Here is a 20,175-nt window from a genome sequence, read left to right on the forward strand (position 1 = left end):
GGAGCCAGTTTGGGCGCCAGTCAGTGTGGTGCCAACCACTCCGCCGCAGGCCTAGCCCCTCAATGTGAGAGCTTGGCCCCTAAAGGTGCGGAGAATTCCGCACCTTTTGGGAGGCCCGACGCTGGAGTGGTTGGCGCCACTCCGCTACGCCGGGACCCCCCCGCCCCACCAGGTAGGGGAGAATCCCGCTCCTGGTTCTTGAGGTTTGATACAATGACGTTCTGTCTCCCTTCCCCTTCATGCTTCCAGCCAGAAGCCGGTTCCCCGGCGCACCTCAAAATCCGAGCAGAGGATCTGACAATGGAATTAAAATTATGTTACCCCAGAAAATACAATAGAATCAAAGATCAGGGGCGAAATTCTCTGACCCCCCCGCAGGGTCGGGAAATTGCCCGGGGCCTTTGTAAAACCCGCCCCCGCCGTGGCCGGAATTCTCTGCCACCCGGGAATCGGCGGGGGCAGGAATCGCGCCCCGCCGGTCGCCGGGCCCCCTGTGGCGATTATCCGGCCCGGGATGGGCCGAAGTCCCCCGCTGTCAGGCCTCTCCCGCCGACGTGGTTTAAACCACCTCTGGTGCCAGGGGGAGCAGGCGGCGCAAGCGGGCCCCGGGGTCCTGTGGGGGGGGGGGGGGGGGCGCGGGACGATCGGACCCCGGGGGGTGCCCCCACGGTGGCCTGGCCTACGATTGGGGCCCACCGATCGGCCGGCGGGCCTGTGCCGTGGGGGCACTCTTTTTCTTCCGCCGCCGCCATGGCCTCCACCATGGCGGAGGCGGAAGAGACCCCCTCCACCGCGCATGCGCCGCTGGTGACATCAGCGGCCGCTGACGCTCCGGCGCATGCGAGGACACACGCTGACCAGGGGCGGGAGCCACTCCGCCGCGGGCCTAGCCCCTAAAAGTGCGGAAAATTCCGCACCTTTGGGGAGGCCCAACGCCGGAGTGGTTGGCGCCACTCTGCTATGCCGGGACCCCCCGCCCCGCCGCATAGGGGAGAATACCGCTCCAGGAGATGTAGCACAAGCTGCTGGCTCAATATCACCCTCTTCTTCTGCAGTAGGATGTAAAAGTATCCCTGAAAGTCAAATAAAATCTTGCACCAGATAAAACTGGATCACAGGGCAGGGCATAACTGTATCAAGAAATAACGACATAATTTAGCAGCCATTTAAAGTCACATATTTTCTTCTTACTTTTATATAATCTTTTATTCCATATTATTTTTATAATTAAATAACAAAGCACAGGAAAATTTAACAAGCGTGATGCAGAGAATTTTAATCTCAAAAATGGTGGGTTTGTGTCAGGTGAATTCTGATAACTTTCAAAGTCCTAAACCTGACCACTGCCTTCCTCAAATCCCTTCACTTCCTGCTTTTAATGGAAGTGGGTTGGTCATTTGAATATTATAATGAGGCTGCTTAAGTCAGACTTAAGCAATCATCCAGGTGTAACCCTGGCTGCCTGGGTCTTGAGAAATCTGTCAGCTGAAGAGATGTGTGGACTGTTTGTTGAAAAATGTGACTGCTTTTCAGCACAGGTTGTGGATCAAAAGAACCAGGAGTGCTTCCCTCTGTCCCAACAAGTTCACCATCTTCCGTTTTCCCTTTCGAAACCTCCTCTATGCTGACACGAATTCCACTACTGGTCCGCCATTTTGAATGGCATGCACTCCTTCCCCCTACAACGCAAATCCTGGTGCTCCGACCACAGAAACTGCTGGATCACCCTCTCCCCACAGCATACCTTCATGAGATTGACTTGAACACCTCCCTACCAGAGACCCCCAACAGAGAATCCCCCATAACAGGGACCCCCTCCCCAACATATCATCGACTCCCCTTAATAGAGACCCCTCCCATCAGTTACCCCTGTCTGGAAACTAAAGAGCAGTCCAGAAAGGCCCCATGTGGCACAGTGGTTAGCACTGCAGCCTCACAGTGCCAGAGTACGGGTTCGATTCCAGCCTTGGGGTGACTGCCTGTGTAGAGTTTGTACTTACTCCCCATGCCTGCGTAGGTTTCCTCTGGGTGCTCCAGTTTCCTCCCATAGTCCAAAGATGTGTGAGTTAGGTGGATTGGCCATGCTAAATTGCCCCTTAGTGTCCAAGGATGTGTAGGTTTGGTGGTGCTATCGGATGATCAGGGATGGGGTGGGGGAGTGGGCAGTGGGCTGAGGTAGGGTGTTCTTTCAGGGGGTCCTTGCAGACTCTATGGGTCAAATGGCCTCCTTCTGCAAGTAGGAATTCTGTGAAAAATTCTCCTGTCCCTTATGGCTGCTGCCTTAGGCAGAGAAAGCAGCATCTGTATCTTCATAGAAAACGAAAACCACATCATCAGGGTTTAAACCCTCTCAGATTCATTGATCTGCAAGGTTTCTATTCACCAAAGAGAAAAATCCTTTAGTAGCCTGTAATTGACAGCTTCCGATAGCCAGATGCCTGTATTGATTATTTTCATTTCCCTTTACACTTGAATGCATCGAACATAATGTTTATAAACATCTAGCTATGATTGACAGCTCATGACAACATCAAAAGCAAATAAGTGCTTCATGCTGAGAAAAAGAGGAAATGAAAGCACTTAACTCCTTGATGTTTATAAACATTGCTGTGGGGTGTTCTCAGATATGTGGGATTTCCTGTTATGGGGAGTTCCCCTGTTATCTGGGGATCTCTGCTGGGCGTCTCTGGTGGGAGGCTCCAATAGGTGTCTCTGCTGGGGGTCTCTGGTGGACAGGATTTGCATTGTGGGGGACACCTATATTTAGTAGTTACTCCCTTGGCCCACCGCAAGGTCCACTGCGTCAGGGCCACACTGGGAAATACCCATGCCTGTCGATGGCCAAATAAATTCCAACCCAGAGGGCATGGAGAATCTGGTGCCCAGTCCTTAATAGCTGGCATGGGACATGAACCTCGATGTTCATCAGAGCATTAGAAATGGCTCTACGCCCAGCACCTATTCTGTTCTTTCCCACTGGATTCTCTGCCGCATCGGGAACTCCACTGCCGGCGGCACAGAATCCGGTCCAGAGAGTGGTTAGGATCTGAACACATTGCAGAGGATATGGTGGAGACAGGACCAATTGAGGCATTGAAGAGGCAATTGGATTATTATCAAAAAAGGAAGACTGCAAGGCTATGGGAAAAGGCAGGGGAGTAGCACTGGGTGAATTATTCCTTCAGAGGGCCAGAACAAAAAAATCTTGTGGATGTCCTTCTTTTGTGCTGTAGGCGTTCTTTGATTGAATGATTTGCTAATTGTTATTCTTAGGGCAGCATGGTAGCATAGTGCTTAGCACTATGGCTTCACAACGCCAGGGTCCCATGTTTGATTCCCGCTTGGGTCACTGACTGTGCGGAGTCTGCACATTCTACCCGTGTCTGCTTGGGTTTCCTCCGGGTGCTCCGGTTTCCTCCCACAGTCCAAAGATGTGCAGGTTAGGTGGATTGCCCATGCTAAATTGCCCTTAGGTTAGAAGGGGGTTGGGCAGCACGGTAGTGCAGTGGTTAGCATTGCTGCCTACGGCTCTGAGGACCCGGGTTCGAATCCCGGCCCTGGGTCACTGTCCGTGTGGAGTTTGCACATTCTCCCCGTGTCTGCGTGGGTTTCACCCCCACAACCCAAAAGATGTGCAGGATAGGTAGATTGGCCACTCTAAATTGCCCCTTAATTGGAAAAAATAATTGGGTACTCTAAATTTATTTTTAAAAAAGAAAGAAAGAAAAAAGGTTAGAAGGGGTTGCTGGTTACGGGGATAGGGTGGAGGTGTGGGCTTGGGTAGGGTGCTCTTTCGATGGGCCGGTGTCGACTCAATGGGCCAAATGGCCTCCTTCTGCACTGTAAATTCTATGATTATTATTGTGGTGTAAAAATTCATAAAATTGTGTCAAATTGACACCTAACTTGTATTTCTTCTTCCGCTTATGAAAAATATCTTGCTAAATATGTGCAGGTTATTACTTGAAATTATTATTTAGCTGACAGCATAAACACAGTGTTACAATTGTTGCATATGGGAAGAAAACCTCAAGCAGCTATATTTACACTGGGCTGCATAGCACACAATTGCAAAGCACTTCAGTATAAACATTACAATGGCTGGTGTAAACCAAAGGTTTGAATAGATTTGGTTTGTGTACCAAGTGGTCAAAGCAGGAATAATTCTTAAATGAACAAAGCTGGCAGGAAGCCGAATAATAAATGTTGTGTTGCAGAATGCAGTTCAAAGTTCACACGGTAATAAAGATGCATACTTACCTGATGTAAGTGCACTGCCACACAAATAAGTTTTGGAAGATTAGATAATAACTATATATGCCCTGAGCTGGCTAATTTGTGACTTTCACTGGGTAAAAGAGCTGAGTGCTGCGTTCATTTCAGATACCTTTAAAACATTTCTGATTATATTATCACACTGAGCATGGGAACAAAAGACCGTCATACATTATAGTTTCAAAGCTATTGTGCAACGGTAGTAACCGCGCTGAAAATAAATAATATCCTGCAGGGAGTACCAGCAATTCTTGTGGTAATTTGAAAAATGGTAATAATTTTCTCCACATGTTCTGAATACTGAGAAGGACATACCCGACAATTTGACTTAAACAGCTGAACAATTCTGAAAATTACTTGAAGCAATACACGTGTAGATTGGATTTATGGTTAGCACATTTTTGTTTTCACATGGTTGATAAATTAGTGAGGTTAGTTACTAAGCATGCTCAGATGTTGAAAAAATACAACCTGCCACTGAGTCACATCCCTCCCCAACCCTCCTGTTCAACGCTTCTTCTGCTTATCTATCCTCCTGTTTCCTGACCCTCCTGACCAATGATTCTTCCCAACATTTTGGTCATGCCCTCCAACTTGCAACTCCCCTCGCTCCCACACATCGTCTTGCTGCCCATCTACCAATCCCTCATTCACCGTGAGGCTTCAAGAGAGGGAAGCAGCGAACAAAAGTGAGCCACAGAGGGAAGTGGTCAGCAAGAGCTAGCCAGGCGAGAGGGAGATTTGGGGAGAGAAGTGCTGATTGGGAGGTTTGATAAGCAGTAGACATGGTGGTTTAGGATGGTTAGTGAGTGGAAAGGAAGTGTGAGTGGAAGGAAGCAACTGGGAAATTCGGGGAGGAAGCGGCGAGTCAGGAAGGTCAGTGAGTGGGAGGGTCAGGAAGGAAATGGAAAGCCAGGAAGGTGGGAAAATGGGAGGGTTGAAGAGGGAAGTGGTTAGTGGCATGGTAGCATAGTGGTTAGCACCGTTGCTTCACAGCGCCAGGGTCTCGGGTTCGATTCCCGGCTTGTGTCACTGTCTGTGCGGAGTCTGCAAATTCTCCCTGTGTCTCCGTGGGTTTTCTCCGGGTGCTCCGGTTTCCTCCCACAAGTCCACAAAGTCATGCTTGTTAAGTGAATTGGACATTCTGAATTCACCCTCCGTGTACCCGAACAGGCACCGGAATGTGGCGACACAGTAATTTCATTACAGTGTTAATGTAAGCCTACTTGTGACAGTAAAGATTATTATATTATTATAAAAATGACAAGCAGGAAGGCCCGGGAGCAGAGCAGCAAGCAGGAGGGTCTGAGCAGAAAGTGGTGAGCAGGAGTGTCCAGATAGGTGGTGAGCTGAAGGACGGAAGCAGCGAAGAGTGGGTAAAATGAAAGAGCACTGTAAGATATTAAGAGGGAGTTTTTTTGAACCAGTTAGGTTCAAAGTACTATAAAAACTACAAGTCAGGAACCTATTCTACCCTTATTTCATGTTTTCCTGTCGGAAATGTATTTTTGTTTAGGAACACATTAGAAGTGCCGAACAATTTGCTTTTATATATATATCTGACTTACGATTGGAGACAGCATTGGGCTACTAAAAATGTTCGGAAACTTCTCAGGCTATAAGTTAAATTTTGGAAAAAATTAGTTCTTTTCAATCTCAACACTGCGGGAAGGACAGAGCATGGAAGATATGCCATTTCAACCTTTATCATTTCATGGAGTATGTGCTATTTCGATCTTTATCATGTCATGGAAGATATGCCATTTCGATCTTTAGATACTTGGGCATACAAGTAGCTCGAGACTGGGCTCAGATCCTTAAATGAAGTTTTACAAGCCTAACAGCAAGGGCTAAGGAAGACGTACAATGGTGGGATAGTTTGCCCCTGCCGCTTGAGGGCCGAGTGCAAGTAGTAAGAATGAATGTTTTGCCACAGTTTTTGTTTTTATTTCAGTGTCTCCCAATCCTTTTATCTAAAGCTTTTCTCATGGGGTTTGAAATATAAATCTCTTTATTTATATGGGCTGAGAAGATTTCTAGGATTCGTAAATCATTGCTTCAGAGGGAGCAACAATTTGGCGGCCTTCTCCTGCCGAATCTTAGGCACTGTTACTGGGCGGTGAACACTGAGAATGTTTGGCGCTAGGGTAGGGAACCAGATACGGTGTGGGTGTAGATGGAGGAAGGGGAAAGTAAAGGGTTGGGGCTATAGGCGCCGGCTGCAGCGCTACTCCTGTTGGCGCTGTGGAAAGACTCGAAGATCCCAGTTGTGGTGTCAATACTGAAGATGTGAAGCAGTTTTGCAAACATTTTATGTTAGGGGCAGGGTCGAAACTAATGCCATTCCGAGAAAACTATTTGTTTAAACTTGCAAGAATGGACACTGGATTTCAACACTGCGAGGAAGAAGGTGTGATCATGTTGAAAGGCTTGTTTCTGGAAGGTTGTTTTGCAACATTTAAAGAACTGAGGGGGAAATATGAGTTCCCAAGGAGGGAGGCCATTAGATATACACAGATATTAGGGCAGCAGGTGGTACAGTGGTTAGCACTGGGACTGCGGTGCTGAGGACCCGGGTTCGAATCCTGGCCCTGGTCACTGTCCGTGTGAACATAGAACATAGAACAGTACAGCACAGAACAGGCCCTTCGGCCCTCGATGTTGTGCCGAGCAATGATCACCCTACCCAAACCCACGTATCCACCTTATACCCGTAACCCAACAACGACCCCCCCCCCCTAACCTTACTTTTTAGGACACTACAGGCAATTTAGCATGGCCAATCCACCTAACCCGCACATCTTTGGACTGTGGGAGGAAACCGTAGCACCCGGAGGAAACTCACGCACACACGGGGAGGACGTGCAGACTCCGCACAGACGGTGACCCAGCCGGGAATCGAACCTGGACCCTGGAGCTGTAAAGCATTTATGCTAACCACCATGCTACCGTGCTGCCCACAATCTCCCCGTGTCTGCGTGGGTTTCACCCCCACAACTCAAAGATGTGCAGGTTAGGTGGATTGGCCATGCTAAATTGGTCCTTAATTGGGACAAAATAAATAATTGGGTACTCTAAATTTAAAAAAGACATACACAAATATGTACTTTCGTAAAAATAAATAATTGGGTACTCTAAATTTTAAAAAGTACATACACAAATATGTACTTTCCATACTTTCCCAATGGTACCCCCTTCTTTGCTGAAACAGGTGCTGATGTTGTTGGGGATAGAAGCGACAGTGACCTCAACTATTTCTAGAAACATTATGGAAGCAGGATCAGAGGGGACGATTCTACAGTATTTGGCCCAAGTGTTTGCACCATCGTGAACACCGTCGCTTTTCACGACGGCGCGAACCGGGCCCAAGCACAACGGATTCTGGCCCCCTCAGGGGGCCAGCATGGCACTGGAGCGGTTCACGCCGCTCCAGACTCCTTAGGTGGTGCCAAATGGGCACCACGCCAACCCGCGCATGCGCAGTTGGGCCGTGCCAACCTGCATGCGCAGGGGACGTCTTAAGCGCGCTGGCCCCGATCCAACATGAGGTCGGTGTTCAGGGGCCGGCCACGCCAGAAAGTAGCCTAAGGGGAAGAAGCTGACCCACCGAAAGAGGCCTCCTCCCCCCCCTCCCCCCACAGGCCGCCCCCTCCCGACCGTTCCTGCAGAGTTCCCGGCAGTAGCGACCAGGGGTGAACGGCGCCGGCGGGACTCTGTCGTATTGGCGCGGCCGCTCGGTCTATCCGGGCCGGAGAATCGGTGGCCCTGCCAATTCCAGCGGCCCATGGTTGGCACCACGCCAAGCGCGCTGGCGCAAATGGCGCCAATTCTCTGCACCTCGGAGAACCGCGCGCCGGCGTCATGGCGCAGTTGCGCCGGTTCTCCGGCCCAGCGCGGGGCTCGGAGAATCGCCCCCAGAATCTCTCGGTAGGGTTAAGGCCAAATGGGAGGGAGAATTGAGTGAGAATTTGGAGGAAGGGCTTTGGTATGAAATTTTACAGAGGGTAAATGCATTGATCTCACGAGCGAGGTTGGCATTAAAAGAATTGGAGGTAGTTCACAGAGTATGGATGAGGTTGAGAATGAGTCGCCTGGTTGAAGGGGTTGAGAACATTTGTGACAGATGCGGGAGGGGACTGAGCAATCAAGTACACATTTTTTTGTTGTGTAAAACTGAGGAGGTTCTGGTACACCTGTCGACAGTGTTACAGTTGGACCTAGAACCCAGTCCCCTGGGAGCCATGTTCGAAGTGTCGGACTTGCCAGAGCTCCAGACGAGCGTGGGCAGATGTCAAAGCCTTTGCCTCGCTGGTGGCGAGGAGGCGGATCCTATTGAGTTGGATGTCAGTTTCTCCACTCCATGCCTCAATATGGCTAGTAAATTTAATGGAGTTTCTTAGCCTAGAGAAGTTTAAATTTAGTTTAAGAGATAATGAGGATGGGTTTCATAAAAAATAGCATCGGTTCATATATCACTTTAAAGAGTTAACCTCAGTCAGCAGCTAAAAGGGAGAGGGGTAGTTAGTTTGTTGACAAATTGTTCACAATTGAGGAAGGGATTGTGAAATGTTAGTTAAATATGTGTAATGTAAATTATGTGAACATAAAGTGTGAATAAAAATATTTATTAAAAAAGAGTGCTAAATGAGGAATAGCTGTAGACACAGTGGAGGGGGATCAGATATCTTCAAAATATTGTACTATTTCAGTGTGATTAACTTCCATCCAAGTTATCCATGCAGAAAAAGGTCCAAAGTCCTGCACAGAGAAGAAAACACATGGCAAACCTCATTGCAAAAATTGCAAGAAGTAGCTAAAAGTACAATAGAAAAATGAGGTTTTGTTGAGATTGTAAAGTTAGAGAAACAAGTAAAAGGGTGAAATGAGTTCCAATGATTACAATCAGTCTACCATCATCGCAAATGCATAGGAGGCCAGAAGTGATTTGCAGATAATACTAACATAGGTGGAAAATCAGGCAGTGAAGAGGAGATAAAGATTTTACAGGTGGATATAGATAGGCTAAGAGATTGGGCTAAATTTGGCAGATGGAATTTAATGTAAATAAGTGTGAGGTTATCCACTTTGACCGAAAAAATAGGAAGGCAAATTATTACCTAAATGGAAAGCAGATTCAAGATGTGTTTGAGCAGATGGGTCTGGGAGTCTTTGTACATGAATTGTAGAAATCTGTATGCAGGTACAGTATGTAATTAAAAAGGCAAATGGAATATTAGCGTTTATTGCAAAAGGACTGGAGAATAATAATAGAGAAATGTTTTTGCCATTTTTACAGGGTATTGTGGAGTATTGTGTCCAGTTTTGGTTTCCTTATTTGAGGAAGGATGTGGTGGCATTGGAGGCAGTTCAGAGGAGGTTCACCAGATTGATTCCGGGGATGAAAGGGTTGACGTATGAGGAGAGATTGAGCAGTTTGGGCTTATACTTGCTGGAGTTTAGAAGGGTGTGGGGAACTGATTGAGGTATATAAATTACTAAAAGGGATTGATAAAGTAAACATAGACCAAATATTCCCCCTTGTGGGCAATCTGGAATGAGAGATCATGGTTATAGATTGAGAGACAGTAGATGTAAAGGTAAGATAAGGTTGGTGAATTTGTAGAACTCGCTGTCCCATAGTTCGGTGGAATCTCAGTCATTCATTGGTTTCAAGAAGAGAGACCCCTCATCAGTCACCCCTACCTGGAAGCTAAAGACCAGTCTCCGCCCTTCCACCTTATCACAGAACTTCCATTTTAATCTTTTCTCCCCACACCTCTCCCTTTCTACTTACAAGCATAAAATCTGTTATATCTCTAACATTTTCCAGTTAGGTCATCAACCTGAAGAAACATTGGGCTGGATTCTCAACTGCCTTTCGGCAGTAGTGGAGTTCCCGATGCGACGGGGAATCCCGTGTTTGGAGAAAAAATGGGATTGGAGCCTCGATCCATTTGTGTTTCTCCAGTTCCCCGCTTGTGGCGGCATGAAGGTTTACACCCTTGTCAGCGGGAGGATGCAAATGGGTCAAAATGACCCATTTACATCTTATTAATAGGCTAAGCATCTAGCTATGATTGGCGGGTCCTGAACACATCAAAATAAGTTTACTGCTTTCTGTTAAGAAAAAGAGGGAAGCAAAAGCACTTAAACTATTAGATGTTTATAAATACTGCAGGCAAGTTCAAAGAAGGCTTCTTGAGATGAATTTTTTATGAAGGGAAATGAAAATAAACAATCCAGACATCTGGTTGCCCGGAAGCTGTCAATTACAGTCTACTAAAAACTATTTATCTTAAAGTAAATAGAAGCATTGCAGATAAAATGATCTGAGGGGTTAAAAGCCTTGTGATGTGGTTTTGGCTTTCTATGAACTCACAGATGCTGTTTTCTGGACACAAGTCTGAGGCAGCGGAAGTAAGGGACAGATGAGTGCAAAAGCAGAGATTTTTTTCACTGTTCTGCCTGGACTGTTCTTTAGCTTCCAGGTAGGGGTGACTGATGAGGGGTCTCTCTTATTGGGCTAGTTTAGCACAGGGCTAAATAGCTGGCTTTTAAAGCAAACTAAGGCAGGCCAGCAGCGGGGGTTTAATTCCCGTACCAGCCTCCCCGAACAGGCACCAGAATGTGGCGCCCAGGGGCTTTTCACAGTAACTTCATTTGAAGCCTACTTGTGACAATAAGCAATTTTCATTTTCATTTTACCTTTGATATCGGGGTGGGGGCGGATCTGCTGAGGATTTCTCATATATGTGGAGTTTCTAATACGGAGGGGTTTATGATATGGGGGGTCTCTGGTGGGAATCGTTGGTGGTGGGGTCTGGTGAGGAGTCTCTGATGGAAGGGATCTGTCAAGAGGGGTTGGGTCACCTACATGCCTGCATACTGTGGGGAGGGAGGGGGTTGGGGTGACCCAGCAATTCCTGGGGTGAGGGGAGTGCAGAAGTACTCTTACTTGTCAGTGGGGTGAGGTAGGAATAACATTGCAGAGGGGAGGGAGCCAGCTACCAGACCTCACCATCAGGCCCCCAACTCAAAGTGGCTGCCCGATAGCGGGATTTGGAATGGAATCCCTTGCGATAATGGTTCTGCATAAATTTGCATGGCTGGGGAGATTGAATTGTTTCTGGGAGCTGCTCCTAGTGCCAGTACAAACCAGCAGCGATTCAGGTCCAGCAGGAGAACATGGGGTGGGATTCTCCGATTGCCAATGCCGAAATCACATTCGGTGATTGGCCAGAGATTCCTAAATCGTTGGTGCCGCAGTTTCTCGGATGCTCTACCCCCTCAAAAAGGGCATAAATGCTGAGTACGCAGCACACCGTTAGACAGCCTCAGGACGTCACCTGAGCCCCCCCCCCCCCAATGCTCCACCCCCAATGGGCCGACTTCCCAACAGCATAGGTCGCATGTCCTCTCAGTTTTTGGGGCCTCGCGTGGCGGCTGCGGACTGTGTCCTGCGCCACCACAGCCGGGAGTGGGGGAGCCGTTCCACTTGGGGGATTGGTGGGGGGTGGTCCGGGAGGGCACTATCTGGCAGGCCAGGTCTGCGCGCGGGTGGCGCCATGTTGTATGGCGCGGCTGCTGCAGGTCGCCGCTGTGTGCATGCGCGGCCACGGACCTGGAAATTCTCCATCCGTATCTGCAGGTAAGGGCTTTACGTGGTGCGGCTGCTAGCCCCCCACCAGGTGGAGCATCGGTGCGGGGTGGTACTAAATTTTTCATTGTAAAACTAGACGTTTCCTCTGGAAATAGCCTCAAAATCGGAGAATCCAGCCCATCATCTCTCGACCGGAGAATCCAATCCATTGGATAGAATATAATCCAGCTTGTCATGGCTGCCGGGCTCAATTAATCATGGAAGGCATCGCATCAGTCCCCCGGCAGCAGCAAAACCTCCTCCCCCCAATGGATTTTGAGGGCGGATGCATTTTTAAAAATTTGTTAAAGGGATGAGGGCATTTCTGGATAGACCTGCATTTGCTACCCTATACCAATTGCCCTTGCAAGGTGGTGGTGAGCTCCATTGTGGATTGTTGCAATCCATTTGGTGTAGATGCACCCACAGTTCTGTTAGGGCGAGAGTTCCAGCTTTTGACCCAGCGACAGTGAAGGGTGGTGATATATTTCCATGTCAGGATCGTGTGTAGGTTGGAGAGGAACTGTGCTGTGTGAATGTTGGACATGCTTTGGAATGTCAGGAGGTGGATTACTGGGTTACTCTCACCTCAGACCTGCTCTTGTAGCCAAAGTATTCACATGACTGGTCCAATTCAGTTTCTGGTCAATGGGAACCACCCACAGGATTTTGATAGTGGTGGATTCAGCAATGCATTGAATGTCATCGGGAGATGGGTAAATTCTCTCTTGTTCGGGCAACACGGTGGTGCAGTGGTTAGCACTGCTGCCTCACGGCGTTGAGGTCCCAGGTTCGATGCCGGCTCTCGGTCACTGTCTGTGTGGAGTTTGTACATTCTCCCCGTGTTTGCGTGGATTTTGCCCCACAACCTAAATGATGTGCAGGGTAGGTGAATTGGCCATACTAAATTGTCCCTTAATTGTAAAAAGTTATTGGGTACTCTGAATTTACTTTTTAAAAATTCTCTCTTATTAAAGATGATCATACCCTGGCACTTTCATGGCATGAATGTTACTTATCAGCACAACCCCGAATGTTGTTCAGGTATTGTTGCATATGGACACAGATTGTTTCAGTATCTGAGGAATCACAAATGGTGCTGAACATTGTGCAATCATCTACAATATTTACACTTCTGATCTTATGATGGAGGGAAGGTAATTGATGAAACAGCTAAAGATGGCTGGGCCTAGAACACTGCCCTGAGAAACCCCTTCTGCAATGCTCTGGGACTGAGATGATTGACCACCAATAACCACAACCATCTTCTTTTGTGCTGGGATTGACTCCAACCAGTGAAGACTTTACCCCTACTTCCATTTGACCTCAGTTTTGCTTGATTCCTTAATGCCACGTTTGGTCACATGTTGCCTTGATGTCAAGGGCAGTCACTCTCACCTCACTTGTGGAGTTCAGGAGCTGGATTCTCCGCAGCCCTGCGCCAAAATTGCATTTGGCAAGGGTGGGGGGGGGGGAAGAATCAACTTTCACGCTGAAATCAGGCCCAGCGCCGGTCCAGCAATTGTCCGGGACCCAAGATTCGGCATCTACTCCACGCGGCTGGGTGGCCATTGCCAGAGGCCCAATTCTCCGCTCGTGGCCAGTCGAGTTCCCGACGGCATGGTTCTAACCACTTAGTGCCATTCGGGAACCTCGCGTGGCAGCTGCGGACTCGGTTCACGGCCACCCTGGTTGGGGGGGGCGAGGGAATCGGGCACCGGGGGGGTGGGGGGGGGGGGCCTCATGGGCATCCGGGAGACAGATCGGGCGTGGCTGATCAGGTGGCCTACATTTCCCAGCTGCCTCCGCAGTCCGTGTCCGCCATGGTGCTCGGTTCGGCCGCAGGAGGCCACCGCCGTGCACATGCGCGGGCTCGAAACCGGAAGTGCCTTCCTTATCCGCAACTAAAGCTGCGTTAACTACTCCGGGTCCCTGCTAGCCCCCTGAAGGTGAATAAATTAGCTTATCTTTTTTTCAGGAAACTCCGGAGTGAAATGCCAGCATTTTTACGCCGGAGTGTGGAAATAGGCTCCAGCCCCAGGTCTTTTGTCCATGTTTGTAATAAGGTTAGGAGCTAAATGACCCTGCTGGAACCCAAACCGAGTGTCAGGGATTAGGTTATTACTGAGGAAGTACAGCTAAATAGCACTGTCGATAACACTTTCCCGTACTGATGATCAAGAGTAGACTGATAACCTTGGTCGAATTTGTCCTGCTTTTTGTCGACAGGACATACTGGGAAATTTTTCACATAGCTAGATAGGTATCAGTGCTGTGGATGTACTGGAACAGTTTTGCAAGGGTTGCATGTAGTTCTGGAGTACAAGTCTTCAGTACTATTGCTGGAATGTTGTCAGGGTCCACAGCCTTTGCAATATCCAGAAACATTTTAACACATCGAGTGGTTAGGGTTTGGAATACACTTCCTCCAATTCTGGTAGAGGCAGGGTTAGTTGAAGCATCCTAAAGCAAATTACAAAAAGGAAGAATGTGTAGGATTCAGGTAAGAAGGTGAGGGATTGGTACTAAGTGAGTTGCTCATTCAGAGAGCCCAGTGCAGACACACTGGGCCATATGGCCTCCTTGTGCACTGTAACAATTCTGCGATTATGCGACCCAGTGCCTTCAACCATTTTTTGATATCACATGAAGCGTATTGAATTGGCTGAAGACTGACATCTGTGATGTTGGTGAGATCAGGAGGAAGCTGAGATTGAAACTGAAATCTCTGCGACCTGATATTCTTCAGCAGCACAACTGTCATGCAGACTCTCAGTGCTATTTTCAGTTTATTTTGTGTGCCTGGAAAGCAACTTTTAAAACTGCAAGAGAAGGTAACCAACCTGCGTGATAAAAATGCAGGTGGTGAATTGCCAAATTTAGAGTTGGGTTAATAAGTTTGCATCCAGGATCCCATCCCTGCCACCAGGCCATGTTCTTATAGCAACATGACATCACTAGAAAGGAAGTGTGCCATGTGATCCAATCTTAATTTTATTTTTGCCTTTGAGCAGAGCACACAACCCTGTTGCTGATGTCTTCAAGCTACCTACTTATGTATAAATATTCGGTGGGTGTTACCGAGCAACCTACCTTGTGTTTCACGACAGCTGGAGGCAGCCCACCATTGCCCTGTGAAGGGAATTTACAGTTGCGCCATTGTCAACAGGGATTCCCATTGAATACACCCCTCACTGCCAGGAAACCTGCGGCAGGGGTGCACTGTCTGCGAGACCAGAAGGTCCCACCGATGTGAATAGCTGGAAAACCTCATCCATTATTTTGTGCATATTCTAACTAATATTCTAAATAAATGAACACACAATGTGTTGACACAATCACTTATGAGCAATTGGTGCTTTTGTACCATTAAAAGAGTCGAACAGATGTGATGCTAATGCTGTGCGTATCACATAAAAATGTAAATTTTCCATTACCAGAATTACTGTTTAATGAGCATATTAACATAATCATAAAGCTTATTGAGTTAATTATACTTATATTTTCTCCAATCCATAGGAGACTTGTATATTGGAGGAATTGCCAAAGACATGTACAAAACATTACCAAAGCTGGTGGCATCAAGGGAGGGATTTCAAGGCTGCTTGGCTTCAGTAGACCTGAATGGACGACTTCCAGACTTAATTTCTGATGCTTTGTACTGCAATGGGCAGATTGAGCGGGACTGTGAAGGTATCCCTAAAGCACTCACTCGAGAGACAAATCAGTCATCATTATTCTATAATGATACCTGTACATTTGTAATAATTACAGTGTCTTTTGCAACCTCATTTTATTTCTCAATATTATCCTGTTATGTTTAACCTTTGGAGTGCTGGTACATTTCCACATAAATGCCTCTGCTAACTGAAAAAAGCCATATTTTCAGCACATATAAATAGCCATGAATTAGAAATTACTATGAGTGATGTTACCTACCACTACCTTAGTGGAAGTATAAGTTCATTTAAAATAAATGGGTTAATACTTCTATGAAATAGTGATGAAAGGAAGTTTAACATGATTGTGTTAAGTCTTCACTCAATTACATTAAACGCAGTAATTTTCAAGCTTGTTGTTATGGCTGAGAGCTTTGTGATTATTATGTAGATATATTTTTCTTTATTCTTTCAGGGAATGTGGCTATCATTGGCAAGGCTAGCATTTGTTGCCTATCCCTAATAGCCTTTGAATTGAATGGCTTGCTGGGTCATTCCAGAGAGAGGTTAAGAGTCAACCACATTGCTGTGGGCCTGGAGTCACATATGTTCCAGACCATATAAGGATGGAATATTTCCTTCTTTAATGGACATTTAGACTTTAATTCCAGATTTTTATTGAATTCAAATTTCACCACCTGCCATGCATGGATTACTAGTCCAGCTGAGAAATGTTTGGTCGGGATTCTCCATCCTGCCGCACCCGTTTTCTGGTGCATTTCCCCTGCCTCCAACGGGAATCTCCCCCCTGGCAGCCGGCCAATGGGGTTTTACAGATAGACTTTTACAATAATCCATGATGGGCGTCATGGTCAACATTACTTTACATTCCAGATTCCAGGAGTTCACTTATAGAACATTTTACAAAGTAATTATTTTGTTGTTAAAGTTTCATATTCTTCCAGTTGCCTGCAATAAACATATTATTATCCTCCTAAGGAAGACTAAACGTCCTTTTATTTAGGTTGAAGTGGGCGAGAGTGGTGTTAGGGAGAGGGCATGTGATGTTCCATCCTCCATCCCTTTTTGCGACCATCAATTTTGCTAGATGAGTTGAGCAAAGTTTAATAATCAATCACGCTTGCAGGTATTATATTATGATAACATACAAATGAGGGAAACACAAAAGACAATGGGCTGGATTCTCCCTTTCACTGGCAGCGCACTCACACCCGTGGATTTCCCAACAGCATGGGGGTGCCCACAATGGGAAACCCCATTGGCCGGCTGCCAGGAGGGAGATTCCCGCTGGAGGCAGGGGCGCGCTGCACCAGAAAATGGGTGCGGCAGGATGGAGATCCCGACCAAACATTTCTCAGCTGGACTGGTAATCCATGCATGGCAGGTGGTGAAATTTGAATTCAATAAATATCTGGAATTAAAGTCTAAACATAAGCACAAAAGAACTAGGAGCAGGAATAGGCAATCTGACTCCTCGGGCTTGCTCAGCCATTCAATAAGATCATGGCTGATCTTTTTGTGGACTCAAAGTGACCATGAAATCTTCGTCGCTTGTTGAAAAAAACCATTTGGTTCGCTAATGCCCTTTAGGATAGGAAATCTGTCATCCTTACCTGGTCTGGCATGTGATTCCAGATCCACAGCCATGTGGTTGACTCTTGAATGCCCTCCGGGATGGGCAATAAATGTTGGCCCAGCCAGCGACACACACATCCCATGAATGAATTTTTAAAAATGTTCCCCAATTTACCAAAACTGGCATTTTTTTTAAAATGGGACACTTTTTCATTATATTTGATTACAAAGCTCTCATTCATCAGGCTACAGACTATATCTCTGGATTTATTAATGCTACGGAAATGTATGACAGAGATTTCCCCCTCCACACATCCCCAATGAAATGTGCCCTACCTGGCACTGGCATCTGCTTGGTAATTTAACATGCTCTGACCCTGAAAAGCAGAACAGAATCCAGGGCTAAAATAACAGGCAGAGTCTTCTCCCACCATGCATAACCAGAATAAATTTGGGGAATGTCAGTGAACCAATTATTTAGCATGCTGCTTAAGTCCAAATTAAACTGCAAAATATAAACAGAAATATATAAACATTGGATTATATATTGAAAATATGTTTGCAAAGATGAATCACATTTCTGCACAAAATCAGGGCAGAAGCTCTACTATCTAATTAAATGCCTTAGTTTCTTACCACGATATATCACAATCTAAAGGTTAAACACTGTTGTGATCATTGTATACATTATTTTGTAACCTTATTGATTTACATAATGGAAATGTTATGAAATCATAAAATGTTACATTTATGACTTTTGTTGTCCATTCTTTTTTATTGATATTATTTTTCATTATCCCTGTTTGTGTTTTCTTATTCACCCTCATTCCTGTTATCTTATTTTAAGATTGTACTTTGTGAAGCAGAATTGTTCCAACATGCATTTCTGTATCCAGCCATCTCTGAAGAGTCACAGCCAACAAAATTTGAATTTGCACAAAGCAGTTAGACTGCACATCTTATTATCCATTCTATTTAATAAGCTAGCAAGAGACGCTTGGGTACATGAGCAGAAACAGGATTATCTGGCCACTTTAATGCGATATTTAACTTCTCATTTCTGCTTTCCCACACACTGTATAATGAACTCTGTCTTTATATTTTACACACTGACAATGAATTCCAAACACAAATATTTCATTTCTGGAGTTTGAACCCTAGATGAGGACAATGGATGCTGGAAGATACAAAGCAGGATTTTTATTTCTAGGTAGACAGAGGTGAATTATTTTTTGGGACTGAACTGGTAATAATGAATGGGAAGACAGTCAAACAGAGCATGAATTAAATCAGCCAGTAGCGTTGAGTGAAAGCGACTCAGAGATATTTACTATCAGACTTCACCCAGTTCGGATATTCTTTCAGGACTGTTTTTCCGATTGCATATTTATCTTTCAAATTGCATTTACTAATTCCAGTTCTGTTTAACTGTGACATCAATGAATGAATAATCATTTTGGAGGTTTACATGTTTTAAATCAATGAGCCTGCTCCTTTTTGCTGTGTATGTGCATCACATGCCATATACAGCTAAGCAGGCAGATGGGAGAATTCCCGGCTCTGTAAACGTGACCTTTAAAAATGGCCATCCGCAATTCTGATTTTCATTCCGGGGAGGGGTGTTGGACTAGAAGGCTGCAGGGTGCAGAGGCAAATAGTTGGAAGACCTGCCGCTGTGCTCTGCTACTTAGTTGAAATAAATAAAAATAAAATTGAGACAAAAAAAAGCCTTCACCCCCACCCCATCTCAGCTCCAATTCTCCCTCCCCCACAGACTCCCCATGCCTCATCCATATCAGCCCATGCCACTTCATACCCCCCACCCATCCCCAATGGCCCCTCACACATCTTATGACAATCCATGGCACCTCTACCCACACCCCATTACCCTTCATATGCACTATGCCCTCCACACCCACATGGCCATGGATAGCCCCTGTGCAAAATTAGTGCCAATTCATGCACTTATGCCCGCAACCACAATGCTGAGCCTTTACTCCCTCCATGCCCACTCACCTAGTATTATTTGAAAGTTTATTGACAATTTTAACAGTTCTAAAACATTTATGCACTTTTTATACACATTCAAGTTTACTTTTTACAATCTTAAAGGGGACCTCACCTCTTCCAAAGGTACCCAAAGCAGACCTTGCTTTACCAAGACGTTATCCTGATTATCCTCACAATCCTTCAAATTCAAATCAGCTTTTAACTAATCTAATCTGCACACTCATATTCTGAGCATACTGCAGTCCAGTTGCCTCCGTGATTTAAATACCAGATGCCTCCGTAAACCGCAAATGCATGGACTCCGGCCTGACTCCAGTACCACCCCAGTAAAAATTCAAAGTGCTATGCTCTGGGGCAGGATTTCCAGATTCGTCTGCCATTTGTTTCCACAATGGAGCAACTCTCTTTGGTAGGAAAAATCTGGGCTATAGTTTAGAAGCTCATTGTGCAGGAATGTTTCCTCAGTGTTCTATTTGTGAAGCAATTATAAATGGGTATTTAATTGCACGACAAATAGGGCAAGAGTAATTTTTTCCCTGCTGTACGAAGCATTGAGGCAAAAGCACACATCCTACATTCTGTTTCACAGCATATTGAGCTTCCAACTGTTCCAGCTCTGTTAAAAACAAACATACATATTTAAAGGTTACAAAGAAATACAACCCAGAAACAGGCCATTCGGACCAACACAACCACATTATTTGTTTTCCCCACACATGCCTCATCCTTCACCACTTAATCTAGTCCTCTCAGTATATCTTTCCAGTTTTTTCTCCCTCATGTGCTTATCTAGTCTCTCCTCGAATAGCAACAAAGCTATCTGCCTCAATTGCTCCCCATGGCACTAAGTTCCACTGTCTGACCTTGTTCTGGATCGAGGTTTCTCCTGAATTCCCTATTGGATTTATTAACAGTGGGCTTATATTCATGGCCCTTAGTTTTGGAATCAGCCACAAGAGGAAATATTTTCTCCATGTGCCATAAAAAGGGGGCCTA

The 20,175-nt window shown here is 46.1% G+C and overlaps 1 protein-coding gene across 47 annotated transcripts in view; it reads left to right on the forward strand.

The window, feature by feature from the left end:
• The window catches only part of nrxn1a (neurexin 1a), a 2,342,145-nt gene that overhangs the window by 1,331,764 nt on the left and 990,206 nt on the right, over window positions 1–20,175 (forward strand). For all 47 annotated transcript variants that reach the window (XM_038810283.1, XM_038810313.1, XM_038810330.1 and 44 more), the window contains one exon: window positions 15,434–15,607. In XM_038810283.1, coding sequence (XP_038666211.1) covers window positions 15,434–15,607 — 174 coding nt within the window. The remainder of the gene's footprint in view (window positions 1–15,433; window positions 15,608–20,175) is intronic.

The sequence above is a fragment of the Scyliorhinus canicula genome, chromosome 1 (genome assembly GCF_902713615.1).
Source record: "Scyliorhinus canicula chromosome 1, sScyCan1.1, whole genome shotgun sequence".
Lineage (NCBI taxonomy): Eukaryota > Metazoa > Chordata > Chondrichthyes > Carcharhiniformes > Scyliorhinidae > Scyliorhinus > Scyliorhinus canicula.